The sequence below is a fragment of the Antennarius striatus genome, chromosome 17 (genome assembly GCF_040054535.1).
Source record: "Antennarius striatus isolate MH-2024 chromosome 17, ASM4005453v1, whole genome shotgun sequence".
NCBI classification, from domain to species: Eukaryota; Metazoa; Chordata; class Actinopteri; order Lophiiformes; family Antennariidae; genus Antennarius; species Antennarius striatus.
The window spans coordinates 20,488,303-20,508,419 of record NC_090792.1 but is presented as its reverse complement, the minus strand read 5'-3'; the positions used below and the strand labels follow the sequence as shown (position 1 = coordinate 20,508,419).

At 48.4% G+C, this 20,117-nt stretch overlaps 2 protein-coding genes across 4 annotated transcripts; both read right to left on the bottom strand.

Annotated features, from left to right (window-relative positions):
* Positions 1 to 855: 855 nt before the first annotated feature.
* wdr89 (WD repeat domain 89) lies at positions 856 to 2,855 on the bottom strand. 2 transcript variants are annotated; one of them, XM_068339236.1, is made up of 2 exons: positions 2,718 to 2,855; positions 856 to 2,501 (listed from the first exon to the last, which is right to left on the bottom strand). In XM_068339236.1, exon 2 carries the CDS (start codon positions 2,463 to 2,465, stop codon positions 1,305 to 1,307), a length of 1,161 nt encoding a protein of 386 aa, XP_068195337.1. In that variant the 5' UTR covers positions 2,466 to 2,501; positions 2,718 to 2,855; the 3' UTR covers positions 856 to 1,304. The 2 variants fall into 2 exon arrangements, with proteins under 2 accessions (XP_068195337.1, XP_068195338.1); XM_068339237.1 differs by having other exon boundaries at positions 856 to 2,480.
* Positions 2,856 to 3,907: 1,052 nt separating this feature from the next.
* sgpp1b (sphingosine-1-phosphate phosphatase 1b) lies at positions 3,908 to 14,815 on the bottom strand. Of its 2 annotated transcripts, XM_068338784.1 has the most exons (3): positions 13,722 to 14,815; positions 9,954 to 10,043; positions 3,908 to 6,737 (listed from the first exon to the last, which is right to left on the bottom strand). In XM_068338784.1, the coding sequence occupies exons 1-3, from the start codon at positions 14,532 to 14,534 to the stop codon at positions 6,186 to 6,188; spliced, it is 1,455 nt and encodes a 484-aa protein (XP_068194885.1). In that variant the 5' UTR covers positions 14,535 to 14,815; the 3' UTR covers positions 3,908 to 6,185. The 2 variants fall into 2 exon arrangements, with proteins under 2 accessions (XP_068194885.1, XP_068194886.1); XM_068338785.1 differs by lacking the exon at positions 9,954 to 10,043.
* Positions 14,816 to 20,117: the final 5,302 nt, after the last annotated feature.

Below are 20,117 nucleotides of genomic sequence, written 5' to 3'. Positions count from 1 at the left end.
AAGAGTAAAAAATAAAATACTGGAGGTAGCAGAGATGAAGATGCTGAGGTTCTCTCTGGGAGTGACCAGGATGGATAGGATCAGGAATGAGTACATCAGAGGGACAGCACATGTTAGAGGTTCTGGAGATAAAGTCAGAGAGGCCAGACTGAGATGGTTTGGACATGTCCAGAGGAGAGATAGTGAATATATTGGTAGAAGGATGCTGAGTTCTGAACTGCCAGGCAGGAGGCCTAGAGGAAGACCAAAGAGGAGGTTTATGGATGTAGTGAAAGAGGACATGAAGGTAGTTAAGATAAGATAAGATAAAAGACCTTTATTGTCCCACAGTGGGGAAATTTGTGAAAGAAGAGTTGGTGTGAGAGAAGAGGATGAGAAGACAGGGTTAGATGGAGGACACTGATTGGCTGTGGAGACCCCTGAAGGGAAAAACTGAAAGGAGGAGAATAAAATCTGAAATACCAGCTGTTTAAATCAATGGGAATATTTTTTTTAAAAGCCGAAACTAAATTTAGGATAGGCAATCGTCAATTTTCGTTGTTTGGAGTTACGTCACGCTCAATTATACGACAACATTTTCAAAAAGGGGAACGTAAAAATCAAGTTTACATCATTTTCCTCCACTTTACATCTGTCTGCCACAAATACTGGAATCCTAAAATCACTAATAAACCTTTGAAAACATCATGTTACAGTACAATAAATCAGAATAAAATTAAATTAGCATTATTAGCCCGTAGCAACCCCAGTGACCCACGGTGAGGAACAAGAGATGAAGACGAAGTTTTTTTGTTCTACATTAAAAAATAAAATTTTATTGTTTATCATCTTAAAATAGATTCATATTAACCAAATATTTTTAAAATGCATTCATTAATAATCTCCAATTTAGTCTCCAGTTTAACCTGGAGATCAGTTCATTCAACTAGTGTCACGTCTCCGGTTAGCGAAGTGAACCAAGGTTTACCTGTATGAACATCACTTGAAATTCTCACTCACACACACACACACACACACACACACGTACACACACACAAAGCATGTTACTCCACCTTTGTAACAAGGTGGTAAATTTTTATTAAACAAATGTTTTCCATTTCCTGTGTGAGGAAGGAAACAGGAAGGGAAACAATCAGCATCAACAGTCAGGTGTCAGTCTGGATGCTAACGCTAGCGTTATCGTTATAAATATAAAAGGACTTCAGTCATTAACCCCTGATGATGCTGTTAAAACAATCAATGGGACTATTTTTAACACTTGAAGTGTTTTTCAAACCCGTTTCCTGGAAACATTTTATTTTCATTTAATTTCCCACGGATCCACGATTCCCGTCAGGCGTCTGCGCCGCCTCCTTCTCCCTCCGGCAGCCATGTTTTTTGCGGGGCCTGGTTTTCAGTCTCAGAGCTGATTGGCTCTTCCTGGACTCCTTCTTCCCTCCCATCAGCTCCTCCCCTCCCGGTTTCCACAGCAACAGCTGAGAGTCCTCCCCCCCGGTGATCAGCGTCTGCCCCGCCGCGTCCCACAGGAAGCAGCGCACCGTGGAGGTGTGGCCCCCCCGGAGGGTCCCCAGCAGGCCGAGCCCCCCCTCGTCACACTCCATCAGGTGGAGCTCGCCGTCGTTCCTCCCCCCCACCACTAGCAGCTTCTGGGCGTGCTCCAGCCAGCGCCCGCCCACCAGATAATCCAGCGGGGCGGGGGCGAGGGCGCGGGCGTCGGGGGCGCTGAACACCAGGAGGGGGTCGTCGGTGTCCAGGTGGCACAGGTCCCACAGGTGGAGCCCCTGGTCGTGGCTCAGGCACAGCAGGCGGGTGTAGGTGCCCCCGCACCAGCAGAGGGCGCCGGCCGACGACTCGCTGTTGCAGGTGGCGAGCAGCGCCTCCTCCTCCCCCCCCCGGCTCAGGTCGAACACGTTGACCAGCCCGTCGGTGGAGCCCGTCGCCAGGCGGTCCTTATCATCCGGGTGGAAGCGCACCTGGGTGATGTCATCACTGTGCGACTCCGAGTACGCCCCGAGGAGCCCGCTTCCTGGTTTGCGGGCGTCCCAGAACAACAGGAAGCTGTCCTCTTCGTTCACCTGCTCGGTGCCGGCGCACAGCAGGGTGTCACCCCCGCTCAGGTCGAAGCTGCACAGACTGTAGGTCGGATCGCTGCGGAACGTCTGGGCGGCGTCCGAGCCGGGGCGGCGGGTGTCCCACGCCCGGATCGTCCCGTCGGCCGAGCCGGAGTACAGGAGGTCGGACGACCCACAGGGGAAGACCACCCCAGAGACCGGGCCCCCGTGGCCCCGGTACGCCCCCAGCGGGGTCAGCGTGTCCCTGTCGTGCAGTCGGATGCTGAGGTCGGAGCAGGAGACGGCCAGCGGGCCGGTCGGATGCAGGGCGGCGTCCAGCAGGTAGGTGGGCTCCTCTGGGCGGGACCGCCGGGCGAGGCTCAGGCCCCGCAGCGTCGCCTCCAGGCCCTCCATCAAGACTCAGCAGCTCTGAACAGGAAGTAGAAGCCCCTGACAGGAAGTCACGTGATGAAAGGGGTCTGATTCGATTTAAACTCTAAACGGGTTTAAACCAGTTAAAACCGATTTTAAAGTGTATTTTTTAAAATTATTTTTAACATATTTTCAAAATGACATAACCGTCAGGATTCTTCATTATGTCTGCTGTTATTAATAATCAATAAAGATGTTTTTGCTACAGATTTCCACAAATTAAAGAAGACCAACCGTAAACTTCACGCGGCCGTGTGACGTCATCGGGGACAAAAAGCGATAAAACCATCGATGTGATGACGTATTTACGGATCGATGCACGTTAAACACCTCTGCAAGCACCGAGAACCGTGAGTCTACGGTCACGGTAAAGAGGCATGGTGCTGTGTCACGGTATTTGTGGCCGGGTCGAAACTCACCGTCCAAAGAAGGTTCCGCTTGTGACGTAACGCCTCACAGAAATAGGACATTTTAGTTCTTTTTTTGCTATTAAAATGATAAGAATACGCAAACTTATGAGCAACGTCATCACGTAGACGACGTGCATTTAATACAAGATTAGAATAAATTAATAAAACTCAAAGAAGACAACAGAAATAGAGGAAGTAGAAGAGGAAACATCCTTAATTGACTCCCCTTGGAGGAAATTGTTTTCTGATTATTTTTATATGTAAAACTATATAATCTATTTATTCATGAATAAACAAGGAAAATAAATATAAGTTGAAGAATTAGAACACTTAGCACACAAGTTTTGTTTTTCCTTCATAATTTTTGGTCCTTTGGGTTTCGGACATTCTTGAAGGATTATTTTAGTTTTAATTGGTAAACCTACAGAACACATCCTCCTGTGAGTGAAACCATCATAGTGAGGTTCGTCTAGTTCGACCAGTTTAAGAGGTTCCATATGCTCCTGCAGGGCCTTGAGATTCCTGCTCCATGCCTCTTAACTGATGGTCGTCTGTACCAAATGCAGCAGGAGTCCCTCATGTCCATCACACGTGTGCTCTGATGCATGATGGGAAATCTTCAGAGAAAGAACGGTCGAGTCAGCTGCAGAGTCGGGAAGAAATGTGAGGGTGTTTCAGGTGAGGAGTTTGTTCTCCGTCCTCCAGCAGGTGACAGCAGCAGCTTGTGGTTCAGGCTGGAGGTCTGAAGCTGTTGGGGTTCAGGTTCACAGCTGTCCCACATCTGAAGTGGTTTGGTTGCATTAGCATTGGGCTAAAGGGGCACCTGTGCATAAATACAACCTCACAACACAAATTACGTGAGAAAAATTTTGATTTTTTTAATTTTAAATTAAGTATTTTCACTTTAACTTGCACCACGAGAGGAAAAACAGAAGTGAAGCGTTGTTTTCTTGTTAAAAGTATTTCATGTACAATGTTATCTACGTCGCTAACGTCAGAAAAAAAGCAGATAAATGTATTTTTATACATTTTATTTCAGTTAATTTCACACAGATAAAGATCCTAAATTTGAATCCAACAATAAAACCTGCATATATAAAAAAAAATACTGGTAAACTGCATGAAGGGTCCTCTAACGTTCACATCGGGACACAACTGAAGTCAAACTGGTTTCACCATTAAAATGTCACCCAGAATGAAAACTGATGAAAACAAAATTACTGGTGAAAGAAATGCAGCTTTGTCAAACTTCACGACATTTCATTTCACATGTTTTCAATAAATAAGCAAAATTTTAAAAAATAACGTGTTGGAATCAAACAATTTGGAATGAAACTCGTCGCTTTAATCAAACATGAATCGCCAGTTTTATTTGGTTTTGGACAAACACACAAAACTCTACACGTTTTCTTCATACGACACAAATTAAAATATTAATGAAAGTTAAAATCAAACGCTTTAAAGGTTAAAATATCTTCATCTACAGTGACTCAGTTTTTGTTAAAGGCAGTAAAGATGCAACAGTGCAAGAAAATAAATCTGGTTCCATCTTAAAAAAGACTGAACTATCAATCAGAAGTTATTTCCTCGCAAATTTTCCTTCCCTGCAAAAAATCCCAAAACAAAATAAATCCGGCTACAAAGTGCAAAAAGCTATGCGACAGGATTGGAAAGAAGAACCGAATTCAGGGGAAAATTCACATAAAATTCTCATTTTCCTGAACATTAAAGGCACTAAAGGGAAGCAGAGCAGACACGTTTCTAAAGCTTCTTATTTGGTCAGAGTAAGAAAATTATCTTTACGTAGAAAACGTTTCTTAGAAAAGAGAGACAGCATTTCAAGAAGAAATAAAATACCTTAAAAGAATTTAGATGAGCCTTTACTTAAGGTTCCTCTGTTCATTTGAAAAATATATATAGAATTTAGTGATTATGGACTAAACTTCCTGATTTTCTTTGTGCTGACAGGAGATTCACGCAAAATAATGTTGGTTTATTAAGATGACTTTGGCTTGAAAATATGTGGAGTGCTTTTTAAATCTTTTCAGTTCCAAAATTTACTGTTTCAACTTTAAAATTTTCAAAAATTTCAGATGAGAAGTGAAAGGATGCGATAATCCTCTGCATTAAAGCAAAAATGATTCTGAACAAATGGATTTGAGCAAATCTGAGAAACATTATTGTCTAATGATTACTTGATTGATGATCTTCTGACAGAAAATCTTCAGGTGAATCATAAAAATTTGTTTCAAACCAACAAATGGAGCAAATTTAATTTAATGATAATACTGCTGAAAAATTAATCTGGACACTGGAAATAATATTGATCAGCTGTTTGGAACGGCTCTTCTACCACAGATGAAACTCCATCCATCCTTACAGACCCTGGAAATGTTATACGTTTGTTTCTCAAGCTTTCCAGGCAAATATGTTTAGAAAATTAGAAAATTAAATCTAATTTCACCACAGGAGAAACCAGAAACAAAAAGGAAACAGAAAAAAACCACATCCTGTTTCACTGGAGGAGAAAAAAATTCAGACGAGTCGGGAAGAAAACCGACCAATCACAGCCTGACAGAGGTGAGGCTGGTCCAATCAGTGGCGGCGTCCTGTTTTTGAATGCAGTTTAAATACAGATGTGGGGGGGGGCAGTGCATTAATATCAGGAAAGTACCGTTTACATCAAACATCAGTTGAGGCCAGCTGCGGCGGCGGGCGGATGAAACCCCTGGAAAACCCTGGAGAGTCCTGGAACTATGTGCTCCGCCCACCCGCTAACAAACCCGGAGAGGAATGAACAAAGAAATGATTGCCTGAATCACCTGCTAACAGCTGTGAGGTCATGTGACCAGCTGATGTAAGGATGACATCATCAGCAGATACGCGACAAAAGCCCTTTAACCACGTTCTGTAATGGGGGGTGGGAAGGGGGGTCAGTTTACAGTGTAAAACAGCGACGCTCCGTCCTCCTCTGGAATCAGTATGTGCCAAGTCATCGATTCTCCACAGGAAAAGCAATCGATCCCAGAGAAGAGCGGACGATCAGGGAATTCTCCTGGCAGAAACAGGAAGCAGTTCGGACACAGTGGGAGGAGCCCTTCAGGAAGAGACGCACTGACGTCCACCAATCAAAGGAGGCTACAAACAGAGGGGCGTGGCGTGTGGAAAAGGTGCAGGGATGAAGTCTTATTGCTTAGAGAGGAAGATAAAACAAACAGGAAGTGGTCGCCCGACTGGTGCATCCTGGGACCGCAAAGAAATGTAAATAGTTCCAGAGACTAGAACCGTCCAATCACAGGAGGCGCAGGTGTCTGAAGAGCAGCGGGACCAGGAAGAGCACGTTGAAGCCCATGGTCCCGTAGACGATGTAACGGTAGGGCAGCTCCACCTCCATGTGCTGCCGCGCCTTCCTCACGTCGGCACTGGGCACGCCGAACACGCGGCACACGGCCGGGATGGTGATGGCCTTCATCAGCGCCCGCGTGGCCAGCAGCACCAGCACGCCCAGCAGCAGCCGCAGCGCGCACACGCCCACCAGGGCGGCGCTGAGCGCGGGCAGGGCCAGAGGCAGCTGCTCCGGCGCCGGGTCGGGCATCAATCCCAGGAGGCGGTTGACGTGCGACGCCAGTGCCACGCCCGCGCCCGTGCCTAGGATCTGGGCGGTGTCGCCGCGGGAGGTGCTCCAGGTGTCCAGAGTGAAGGAGAAGAGCCCCAGGCCCAAGTGGAAGAACACGATGATGAAGGGCGAGTAGCGGCAACTCAGGTTGAAGTCGTCGATCAGGTCCAACGCCGGCAGGAAGAAGAGCAGGATCATGGCGCTGTATAGGACGCCCGCGATCACGTCCTGGAGGAAATAAACAGGAAGTCACCGTCAGACCTGGAAATATCATTACCTGACCTCTGACCTTTACCCATCTCCAGTGCAGACACGCCCTCAAACCCACCACCCTCTGGGTTTCTACCCATCAGCACTTTCTGATGATGGATGAAGGAAGTAACACGACATGAAACAGGAAGTGAACTCGCCCAACGCAGAGGTCAGAGCGTGGGGCTGACAGTTAGCTTCCTGCCCTGAAGTATTTAGCTTAGTGTTAGCCTGTGGATTAGCAGGTGGAACGTTTTGTAACGTTCTGGCGTGACGCGCCGTAACGTTCCAGCTGGGGTGTCTGAAAGCAGCGCCGGCGGAAGTTTAAATATTTATCTGGCTGCTGAACGCGCCGGCGCGGGACGTCCCGTCTGTCAGTCATTAACCGGCGCTGAACTCTGAGTCCCAGAACCGCGGCGCCGCTGAACGGACTCTGACTGGATCCACGGCGATGAGTCGTGCAGAGATGAGTCAGCATCCAGATAAACACTGCAGATCCATCAGCGGATCGGTTATCGTCCTTTATCACCGTTATCGCATGTCTCTTCTGGTAACACACACACAGACACATACACACACTTAAACCCCGTGAACCCACAAACCGATGTGGAGCTTTCCTGGAACCCTCTATGACTGTAGATGTTGAATCAAGCTCAGTTTGTGCACAGGAAGTGAACAGGAAGTGGACAGGAAGTGGAAGAAACCGCCTCTTCCATCTGCCTCAGTCAGGCCGATATGACTCAGGAGGACTCGTGCATCGTGGTCGAGACTCGTTCAGTCGGTTCTGTTCCAAAACGAATCCCAGATCGTCAGTCAAAATCAGGTTGTAATCATGAATTTATCGTCATGACAGCTGATCCAGTGATGGAACAAATGATGGAGACTCAGAGGAAGTTGTGTCAGATTATGATCAACAAAACTTCACAAGCGAATCTGGTGTCTGAGTGAAGCATCATGGGAACAAGAACAGAAAGAAAACACTGATGAATGTCCGGAGCGTCGGAGAAACATTGGCAGTGAATGAGTTAATCTCCCAGACATCCCGGCGGGTCGGCCTGCAGGCGGTTCTGTGTCGCCAGACAAACATGAGACGTGAGGGCTGAGCTCCTCGTGCCGCCGGAGAATCGACGTGAACGAGTTTCACAGATGGATCGGCGCCGGCGGCGGCGCGTCTCCAGCCTCTTCCTGCAGAACACGGCAGCAGGAAGTTGTTTCTACAGGCGTGACGACTTCCACAACACATTCAGCGCCCGGCGAACTTTGACCCGCCGTCGCTCGTCAACACAAACATGTTTCTGAGGTCATGGTTCTGACCCGGTTAACGTGAGGGTTCGTCACAACACGGAGCTCCGTCTGCGGCGACTGAGGCTCCAGCGGTTGGAGCTGAAGCAGCGACACGCCTTTGAGCGCAGGCGTGACGCCGTGTTTGTCTGATTTACACGTCTCAGGCGTGTAATTAAATCTGACTGCAAATAAACATCCATAAATTCTAAAACTCCTTCACAAATAACAAATTTAAAGTAATCCACTGAAACTTTAAATGGTAGTGCCGCGTACATTTAGCTTTTGCTAAGCAGTTGAGAAAAACGACGCAGTTCAGTTCACAGGATGTTGATGAATCCGTGCCAACATTCTACTTCCTGTTTCAGAAATATGGGAACTGAGGTTCCAAAAACACAAGTGAGATAAAGAATAACAATTGATTTCATTCAACATCACACCATCAGGGTGCAATCAGCTGTCCTCACAAGCTCCACCCACATCCAAATATGGTCGTTTCTGGCTGAGGACCAAAAATATCAGATCAAACTGGAGGCAGGGAGCTGTGTGGGAAACGGTTCTGAAGGAACAGCAAGTTCCAAAACTAATGGAGCAGGAAGAAGAGGAGAGGACGACGAAGGAAAAGAAGGAAGAGGAAAAGGAAGAGGAAAACGGAGTAGGAGAAGAGGAAGAGGAAGAATTGACCTGATCACGCTTTAATGGGACGTGGAAACGAGAAGAGGAGTCAGAGGAGGACGAGTGAGGAGGAAGACACAGACGCTTAGAGGATGAACTGAAACAGGAAGAAACAACAAACTTCAGGAAGCTGCTGTTTAAAGGTTTCCTCACGTTTGTGTCACATCCTGTGAGACTTGACAAAAATAGTCCCACATGTTCACAACAGAACGTCAGTCCCAGCTCTGGAGCGTGAAGCTGTTAGCGTAGCATCTCTGAACTGATCAAACACCTGAAACAGACCCAAAGCTCCCCGTGACATCATCTACCGGTGACAAACGGCCACAATGAGGGCTAACGCGTCCGGCGCGTGGATACAGGACGCGCTAACGGTTTGGATGATCTGTCAGACGTTTAAAGTTCCAAAACCAACCAATGAGCTAAAAACTGGGTTCCAGGGGGAGGGGCCTGGAGTCTCCATGCTACAAATGCTAATGCTAGCCCCCCTTTACAGAGCCTTTTGGAGCAGCAGGTAGGGTGGGGGGGTCTGAAGCAGCTAGCTAGCAGCAGCTAACTCAGAGGTGACTGCCTTCAAACCAGGGGGTGGACACACCCACCTGGTGGCGACGGCTGATGCTCTTCATGACCGTACCTGCACGGAGAGGCGATCTCATCCGACTAAAGCCCTGCTGTTGCCATGGAAACGGAGCAAGTCTTAACGGGTTGATGCTTCGGTTTGCGTCTGCGTGCAGGGGAACAGGCCCGAGCACGTCGAGGACGCACACACACCGTCTGGACAGGAAGACACGCAGACGTCTAGAGCCCAACGGGTCGGGTGAGACGGATGAGACACCCGACGAGAAACAACCGACCAAGTTTGTAACATGTCCTGATTTAACGCCGAACACCCTCACCCTGCACGTGTTCACCAACACCAGAGCGTCTGACAGGAAGTACCAGGAGATGGGCTGGGAAAACGTTGCTGCTTGTTGTGTTGGACACGCTGGAGCAAACAGAAGGTTGTGTGTGTGTGTGTGTGTGTGTGTATGTGTGTGTGTATTAGTGTTATGTGTGTTGTGTTGTTGGTCTGTGTGTTTCTTCAGGTGAGGTCACCGCCGGTCAGGTTCTCCCTCGTGTCAGCGATCATGTTCAGACATCAACCGCACACCAGCACTGAAGGGGGCAATGTTGGCACCGTGTGTGTGTGTGTGTGTGTGTGTGTGTGTGTGTGTGTGTGTGTGTGTGTGTGTGTGGACTCACCAGCACTGAGTGCATTCCCATGTAAATCCGACTGACGCAGACTACCAGACACCAGCAGAGAGCCAGGCTGAAGCCCAGGAGGAACGGGTACTGAGGAGGAATAGACAGGTTCAAAGTTCAAGCAGCTGAGAACCAACGTGTGTATGTGTGTGTGTGTGTGTGTGTGTGTGTGAGTGATGCACGTCGTGTAATCAAGCCAAACGACGACTTACATAATGAATGAATGTTCTCAGGATTTCATGACAGAAGTTGTGACTTAAAACTGTTTTCATTTAAATAAAGTAATACATTAGAACCACAGATGATAATACACGTGGTAAAGAACGAGTTACGGTCTCACTGATGTTGTATCCATCCACCACCTATCTGGAGGTACTACTTGTTCTGTTCAGTCGACTCTTGACCTTCGCCCCGGTTTAAAACCTCACATTAAGCATTAACCAGTCTTGATAGCGGGTGAAGCGTCTGCGTATCTGTCATTCTGTCATGATCATTATAATCTAATCTAATAATAATCTATTATCTAATCATTATAATCTGTAATCTAATAAACCGACTGCGTGTCCAGAGCATAACCTTCAACCTGGGTCGTTGTGCTAATCCTGATCGGAACCCTTTCAGGTCTTCGGCCTGCGATGAAGACGAGGGCCGCTGAGATTTGGTGCGCCGTGGTGCCGTCGGGACGGCTCGGATTTCCTCTCTCATATCGGAATCCTGCGACGCATCCGACACCGTCTCCGTGACTCCCACAGGGAAACACAGGATGATTCATTCAAACCTGGCATCAAGGTGTTTGCTGAGTTCAAATACAGTCGGAAATCTCTAAACCGTGTGCACCCGTGATGCATTGATCGCTTGTGATTGTGATCATTTTTGATTATTCAAAATTCCCAAGAAAGCAGGAATGATTCCGTTATCCGGATACTGAATCCGCCTGCTGAGTGTAGCGGTAACGGTAGCGTGCTAACAGGTTAAACTGAGTCAACATGGCCACGTGTTAGCGCCATGACTTTATAGCTGTGATAATGAAGTGTGATCAGAAAGGAGGAGAAGCTGGTTTGAGTTTGGTTTATATCTACTTCTTAGTGATCGATCATGTGTTTGTTTGTAGTCACAGATATCGTCTCTATTTGTGGTTCTTGAGGCCCGTCCAGATGCTGTTGGTTTCACTTTCTGGTGGTTTCTTTGATTTTTTGAATGTGTCAACACCGTCGTCTCCCAGACAACGGCGTGCGGCAGTCATCGCCACACGACATTTTTGTAGCTTGGCCTGCGACGCTATTTACCGGGCGCTAACTACACTCTGGCGTGACGCGTCGCGTGTGAACAGTGTAAACAAACACACCCCGACCACAACCCCCCCGCGTGTTTGACTCCCAACAGGATGCGACGCCAACAGATCCGTGAGAACGATCAGAACAACAGCGTGAAGAATGTCGACACGTTGGGTTTGTGGTTTCACACATGTGCCGCTCAGAACCAGAACCCCCAAAATGACCCCCCCAACACACACCCTGATCACCAGGGTTTAATCTGCTCCTCATCTCCCCCCACATCCTGTCTCCTCTGATCCAGCTTTCCTTCTTCCGGATTTAATCCTCCTTTCTCTCTTCTTTACTTCCATTTAATTCCCAACTAATCCCCCCTCCTCATCCGCTGCGTTTCCTCCCTCTTTCCCCTCTTTCAGATGCTCTTTTCTGTTCACCCCCCCCTCATTTCGGAGGACGTGCTGGAACGGGGGGAACTGGGCGGAGGTTGGATGGGTGGAGGACTGCTTGAGTCCTGCTGCGCCCAGACGAGTCATCTGAGGCCAGGGGCCGGCGGGGGGCCTCGGAGAGCAGCGGGGGGGGGGGGGGGGGGGGGGGCGAGATGGACAACAGCTGCCTTCTGTGCAGAAGGACAGACAGATGTGTCTGATTGGCTGCATCATCGAGCTACCGACAGATCTGTATTACGTTCAAGAAAAATGTGTTCTGTGGCTGTTCTGGACCCGCTGCGACCCGGAACCTCAGGGGTTAAACGTACGACCCGGAACCTCAGGGGTTAAACGTACGACCCGGAACCTCAGGGGTTAAACGTACGACCCGGAACCTCAGGGGTTAAACGTACGACCCGGAACCTCAGGGGTTAAACGACGACCGGAACCACAGGGGTTAAACGTACGACCCAGAACCAAGAAGGTCAAACGTACGACCCGGAACCTCAGGGGTCAAACGTACGACCTAGAACCTTGGGGGTCAAACGTACGACCTAGAACCTCAGGGGTCAAACGTACGACCTAGAACCTCGGGGGTCAAACGGACGACATGGAACCTCAGGGGTCAAACGGACCCTTCAGGTCAGCCGTCAGGTAATCCTGAGGCGTGTCCTATCCGCTCTGCAACGGCTGGCTGTAGTTTACACACAACGCTTTCTGACATTGGCGCGCGGCGAACGTCCTGCTGAGACATTGGAGGGGGGGGCAGACGCCACCGGGCTTATCTCAGCGTCCCCCGCTTGAAGGGCGGCGGGTTGTCGCTCTTATCTCTGGTGGACAGAGAGGCGTGTCAAATCAGAACCACTTCTGCCCCCCCCCCGCCCCTTCGATTGTGATTCCACACGTGTCTAAAACCTCAGCTTGTAGCTCCGCCCACCTGGTCACTACTTTTTTGTGGCTAAAACATGTCAAACTCTGTTAGTTGGCTGTGCTTCAGTGGGTTTTCTCTGCCTCCTCAGCTAACAGGAGCTGTGGACGCAGCACCAACGAGGCGCTGCTCGCTCCCCGGCTCGATGACACTTCCTGTTTTCTCTGGAAGACAAAGGAAGTGGACGACGCCACAACACGGAGCTTCTGCTCCCGCTGGCGTCCACAGACAGGACACAAAGAGGCGTTGTTCCTCCTGAGTGAACGGGGGCGGAGAGGCGGGGGCAGACAAGCGATTATCTCCTGATGATCCTGAACGCCTCACTGAACTTCATCAATGCAAAAACAGGACGTAGATAAAGGGCCGGCGTCACGAAGCGCTCGGAGACCACAGCTTAGAGGCACCGATCATTACTTATTGATCAGTTAACATGCTAATTTACTACTTGTCAGGTGTCACCATGGTAACGCCACACGGATGATTTAATTTTTGATGGGGGAGGAAACGTTTGAACGCTGTAGACAACACTTTGTTGTCTTGTATGACAAGCTGTTGCTTCAGTAAGGGGGGGGGGTGTTCCCCCAGGCTTCCTTCCCAGAATGCAGTGCATTCTGGGAAGGAAGTGCATCACCTGTTCAACCGCGGTTGAGTCCGATTCCACAGGACACAGTTTGCAGATCCCCTCACATGTTTGCATTCAGAACCGCAGCAGTAATGTGTCAGGATCACTGACTGGGGGAGTTGTGTGTGTGTGAGAGTGTGTGTGTGTGTGTGGGGGGGGGTCCTCATCTTTATTGTTATGATGAGTAAATACCAGAAAAGGACTGGTTACGTCACTGCCATCTGAACATCATTGGCGTTTGCACCGTTGGATGACATCCGAGTGTGACGTCACATATTTAACTCTTTCCTTTCCCATTAACTTTGAGCGACAGAAACGAACCGTCACGTGACTTTAAACCACTTTAAAGTTACATTAAAATCTGGTGAAAAACGTGAATTAACTCCATTACTGAGAATATGTGATGTGATTGATGAGGATCAATAAAGTGAGCGTCATCCACAGCTGCACGTGCGATCAAGAAGCAGGAGCCCCCCCTCCCAAAAAAAAACATAGCAGTGACGTCACTGACGGGTGACCTACCTCCCACCGGCCGTAGGTCATGAAGAACAGGGAGAAGGGGATGGCCGTGGCCGACATGGCGTGTGTGGACGGCATGCTGTACTCGGAGTTGTAGAACATCTCCACCTTGACCACGGGGGGGGAGGCCGGGCGCGACCACCCGATCACGTCCTTGGTGCACTGGCCCAGGTACATGACCCACACCCACACCATGATGAGCCTGCGGCTCACGAAGGCGTCCATGTTCCACATGATGAAGGGGAAGAAGACGGTGTAGAAGAGCTCGTTGCCCAGCTCGGTGCCGAACGTGAACAGGTAGAACAGGAACCGGTTGTCGATCAGGAACTCCTGGCCGCCGTCCCCCGTCAGCGAGTTCCTCCGCAGCGGCTTCAAGGTGCTGCTTCCGGCGGGGCGCGAGCCTTCTTCCCCTTCTTTCCCGCCCTGGACGCTCCGGCACGCGGGGCTGGAGCCCGCGAGCCTCCCGCCGTTATGGAGCGGACCAACTCCGTCACCCCCGGCCGGCACCACCGAGCCGTTCTGGGGGGGACCGCCGCTCCCATCCCCTGTATTTCCGATAAAGTTGGAATCACCGAACCGGTTACGAAAACGTTTCGCTTCTTCGTCGCCACTGGCGAGGTTTCCGCTCCCGTCGTGACGCCGGTAATCCCTTTTGTCGGCCGGGTGGGTTCGGTCCGCTTCCCCGCTGCTGGTCGCCAGCGAGACGCCGCCGGTTCTCGACACCCCGCGGACCCCACAAGCGGACTGGAAGCGGGCGACGAGATGCGGGTCTTGTAGGTAGTGGAAGAGCTGCACCGGGCGGCTTCTCTCCTCCATGTTGGCTCCGGTTCGCCGCCGGAACGAGACGCACACGGGCTCCGCTACTTTCCCCCAACAGTGAACCAACTCCGGCTAATGCTAGCTAGCCGATCCGTTCATCGCGGCTAATCAGAAGTGAAGCCCGGGGAGCTGCGGGTCACGTCGGCGGAGGTTCTGTATCAAAACCGGTCCAATACTGCTCGCGGCGAGACGGCGGCGTCTAAACGGTTCGGTGTGTTCCTGTTCGACGGCTCCGGATGCGTCGGATGCTCCGCTACCCGACCGGGATCACGCTCACACTGACAGATCCACCAACAGCAGGACGGGGAGGGCGGCTGTTGTTGCGTTTACGTGCTGTCGGATATCTAGGAGTTCTTCCTCGAGCATGAGGGGTTTCCACTTACTTATTCATTTTCTGTAAGCCACAAGCAATCACACTCACGCCCGCGCATATTTTAGACACAAAAACAAGGGGAGATTGTTTAACATCCATAAAACGTTGCAGGATCTCTAGGTGAATTAAACTCTGAAACGACGCCAGCGTTCCGTCCCAGCGCGGCGATTTGTGAATGGAACAACCAAAGGTTGTGTTTGTCAAGAGTACGTGAATGCACCATAGAACACGCCCCTTTAGTGACGTAAAACGTCTCGGAAATGTTCAGTGTTTTAAGTTTTTGAACTATTCTCGTTGGTTTCATTCATGTTTCCTGCATATAAATAAATTGTTTTTAACTCATTAAATTAAATAATTTAACGCAGTAAAGTGACCACGCCTATTTTGTGTCGTTCACCCGCTGTCTTTTAAGGGGGGGAAGGGATTACCGGTTACTGTTATTACCGTTACCGGTGTCAGTTGAAGCATAACGGATAGAAAATGAGAACACTGGATGATTACACGATTTATATGTTGGATTTATTAAAAATAGACGTAGAAAACAATTTCATTAGGTTGAAAACACAAGAACACACACACACACACACACAACGTGTTTTCAAACTGATGAAGATATTTCTGTTTGTTTTTTCTTTTATCTATTTGTATATTTTTTCAAAGTGCATTGAACTCTCTCGGCTCCCGTAGCATCGTCACACAAAGATGCACCAAAAACTTGAGAACAGTCACCTTACATGTTTTATTTAGTCAATCACCTGAAGAAAGTCTTAACCAGCCTTTTTCAAAATAGTTTACCTAAATATGGAATATACTTTCTCATCAAAATATAAATTTTTGTTTTAAAATATCTAACATCGCTTTAATCTTTGCCTGCAGTTGGTTTTTCTCGTAGATTTGAACACCAGCGACTGTTACAAACACTCAAAACACAGAAAGAGACACGGAAGATGATAAGTCATCAGTCGCCATTGTCATACAGCAGATTAGTCAGCTTTATAAAGCACCCATTGATCCACATTAAATATTAAAACATCTGACAATCCATCGAAACTCCACCCGTTTGACAGTATTTCAGCTCATAGAAAATATCTAGATATATAATCCCACCATAAAAACATTCTGTTCTCAGCTCCTAACAACATGCCTGTCAGTCATTCACAAACAAATTATTTGGTAGCAGATAAAAACAAGAAGTGATTTCTCAGAGCTGATGCAATTTCCTTTTTTTAAAACCACAAAAAGCAGAACATAATTTTTTTTGTAACCATCAATAAAAAGGGAAACAAAGACAAAATTTTCCCCTTCTTTTTAAAACTTTGTTTTAACCCTTTCTTTTTCCAATGAAGATAATAAAACCACATAATATCATCCTGTAGAATTCAGTTGTACACAGATATAAATCCATATTAAATGTTTTGTGTGTTGTGTATTTGTAAACAGTGACATCTTCTATAGAAACATATTTTATTAGATATAAGAAGTATTTATTGTGTATGTTAACGTCAATTCATGAGCTTTAGTTGTTACCTGAATCGTTGTGTCTGCATACAACTGCATGATAACGTTTCATCATTTATTATATACTTAAATACTGCTTAAAAATACTGAATAGCGGTATTTAATGTCTTATTTCCTGTCATTTAACTGCATTGAGCGATTTGAACGTTATAAAATGTTGTTCCCCCAGCCGCCAGCAGGGGGCAGCAGAGCGATGCAAACTGGAACAGCATATTGACTGACCAGAGATGTCAAATACAGAAACACACACTCGTCCCACAGGCATTGAATGCACCTCAGTGAGGAGGGGGGGGGGGTTATTTACGCAGAATGCTTCATAAATCACACACCAGCGTAAAAAGAGAACAGAAGCATATCAGCACAAATTCAAGCCCGTTTGCATCAAAAGTAGCCTGCAGTGTGTCGATCCCTGAATCAGCTCACGTTAGCATGAGCGGCGCTAAAGATTAAAAAATGACACGACATCGACAGCAAAGCATTTCCTGCCCGCTTTGAGTTTCTCACATGATGGTAACGGAACCCCCGTTTGACCCGGAGGTCAGGGACCCCATCCATCCCGAGGCCGCAAAACCCCCCCGCCACCTCCCGGCGAGGAGCAGACAGGAAGTGACATCCTGGAAGAGGTTCAAGTCCCTCCGAGGCTCTGAACCCTCTGAGGCGGCCCCCCCTTCCTGGGGGTGTGGTCCTCAGGCCCAGAATGTGAAGCGATGCTGCAGAGGCGTGAGGGCGTGGTCAGCCGTTGTCGAGGTGGTACAGGAGGAGCTGGTGGTCCTGCCCCAGGGGAGGGTAGGAGCCCAGGCTGTAGGGGCAGCAGGGCACCAGCCGGTACCGCTGCACCCCCTCCAGGCCAAAGGGTGTGGCGCAGCAGTCCATCACCAGCACCTTGACCCGCGTCCGGTCCGCGTACTGCAGCCGCCGCTGCTCCCGCGCTCCAGGAGCCTCCGCCTCCTCCTCCTCCTCTACTCCATCCTCTTCCTCCTCCTCCTCCTCCTCCTCCAGCTCCTCCTCCTCATGGTGGATCTTCCTCAGCAGGTTGTTGATGAGGACGGAGCGCCTCAGGTAGGCCTCAGGGTCCTCCAGGAACCTCAGCTTCTCCAGGGACAGCTTCAGGATGCAGCTCCGGTCCTCCTGCAGGATCAGGTGCTGCAGGGGAGGAGGAGGAGGAGGAGGTGAGGAAGAGGGAGGAGGAGGAGGAACTAAACCATGTGACAGGATTCATTTATGAAGATATATTTTAGTTGTTCTCAGATGTTGGATGTTGGGACTAAACTAATGAAGGACGACTCCACACGCGTGTGCAGCACATCATGGTCGTCATGGAGATGAAAGACGACCTGGTGTTTTTGTCCTTGGATGTTTCTGTTTATAATAATGAACTCACCGGCTGCCAAAGACGTCTAGAGATTACGCTTGACAACGGCAAGGACGGGCGGAGTTTGTTAGGGATCCTAATCCTAATCTGAACCATTAACTGCTAACCCTAGCCGCTAACACTAACCCTAATCCTAACCCGAACTGCTAATGCTAACCCTAATCCTAGCCACCGACTGTAATCCTAATTGTCATGCCAACCCCAAACCTAATCCGAACCACTAACTGCGAAGATTAACCCTAATCTTAATCACAAACCCCTAACTAAATCCTAAAATGCTGCCTCAAGCTTCATCAGATCTTTGCTCCATATTCATGAGTTCCTGACTCGACTCTTACAGATCACATGATTTGCTAGGCTAGCGGAATTAGCCGTGTTAGCACATCCCATCTAGAACCTCCTGTGTGAACAAGACGCTGGTAGAGAAACAGGAAGAACATAAAAACAAAACAAGCTAACTGTCTTGAGGAGGACGCTTGAAAAGACCGTCGGAGCCAATAAATAATCCCGTGTCTCCCCGTCGCAGCCTCTACTGGCCACGCCCAGCAACACTCTAATATCTAATAGTAGATTAATGAACCTCCACTAGTGAAGACGGATCTTTCCAGAAACCATCATGTTAATCTGAGCTGAACTCAAACGACAGTTTGGATTTAAAGCCAAAGAGAATTCATCACAAACACTCAAACATCATCTGCATAAAAAGAGAGAAACAGGACTCTTCTGGAGAGCGTGTGAAGAGATAGGTCCGAGGGAAGGTCACATGACTGTAAAACCAGGAAGACAAGAAGCAAACAGGTGAATACTTTTGGAAAATATCCGTGCAGGCCTCCCTGTAAATCCTCCTCTTCCGCATATTTCCTCTTGAAGTAGGCGACTTTCGACGTTGTTGAATGGTTTGGTCTCTCTCACGGGGAATGGCTGCTGCGGGCGACAAAACCGATTGGATTGTAGTTAAATGATCAATAATTGATTATAAGTGTTTGATTATTGAGCGGTTGGTGCTGCGCTCACCTGATGCTGATGCTTCAGTTTGAATCAGCGCGTCTGAGCCGGTCTGGACGTCCACATCGCCATCAGGCCGCTGCAGCTACAGCCGGCAGGGAGATGAAGAGGAGAAAGAGGAGGCAGGAATGAAACTTCTGATAATGAACGTCAGAACAGAAAATTCAGCTCTGATGTCCAATTTGAAATTTTCAGGGTGAATTAATATTGTTTTTTGCATCAGCCTGATAAAAAAAAGAAGATTTCCAATCAAGAATTGGTGGAAATTTTCTGGTTTTTCATGTTAAATTCCACTAAAAAAATATCTTTACATCTGAGAGCAGGAAAATGAGAATAAAATAAAATCTATGACATCTAGGAGAAAAATTAAAATATTTTTCTGTGATGGTTCGTAAGAATATATTAAATCTAACCAATAGAATGTGTTTCCACACCTCAGACTGGATCTACCTGACGACAGTATCCCTGTTTGACCTTTAAATGTCGTCACATTAAAGGGCAAAAAGCTGTTTGAAATTCAAGAAGGAGCACGAGGGGAAGATGTCGATTGTGTGTGAGTGTGTGTGTGTGTGTGTGTGTGTGTGTGCCATAAATCAATCACACACAGAGTGGGAAGCGTTGTGGTTGAAGCTGCTGCTCTGACTCACAGAGTTTTTAGCGTCTAACGGCTGCCAGGATGTATCGTCTGTGGGAGAACGATGCATAACGACGAAACATGAGCAGAGAGGCTGCGTAGGAAGTGTGTGTGTGTGTGTGTGTGTGTGTGTGTGTGTGTGTGTGTGTGTGTGTGTGTGTGAGGGAGAGAGATGCCACACTATAGGTTTTCTCCTGCAGCAAACATTTCCCATAAAAGCAGGAGAGGTCACGAGTTTCCACCGTTAATTTGAAGAACAGATTTAAGCGTTTTATTCAAAGAGTGAATTAGCTGAATTCAAATCATCAAATTCAGATGAATCAGATCTATTTAATCTGGATTAAATTCTATTTTCCTTTCGTAAGTGTGAGTTTAGAGCATCGGACGCGTTCCACTCTGAAACGCTCTGTTAAACGTCCACTGGTGCTTCTTACCTGTGAATGTCTCTGTTGGGACTTGAACCCGTGTCCTCCTGGGGGGTGTCCGTCCTGCTCCGGTCCCTCGGTTCAGCCTGACGGAGCTCCTCCAGCGTGAGACGCTCGCCACGCTCCAGCCTCCTGAAATATCCCCGTTCACAGCAGCGAGATGCAACTCGGAGCGCCCCCATTGGTCCTCACGGAGGCTGATGCTTCCTGTTGCTAGGAGACTGAGTCGGTCCAGCGATGACGCTCCAGCATC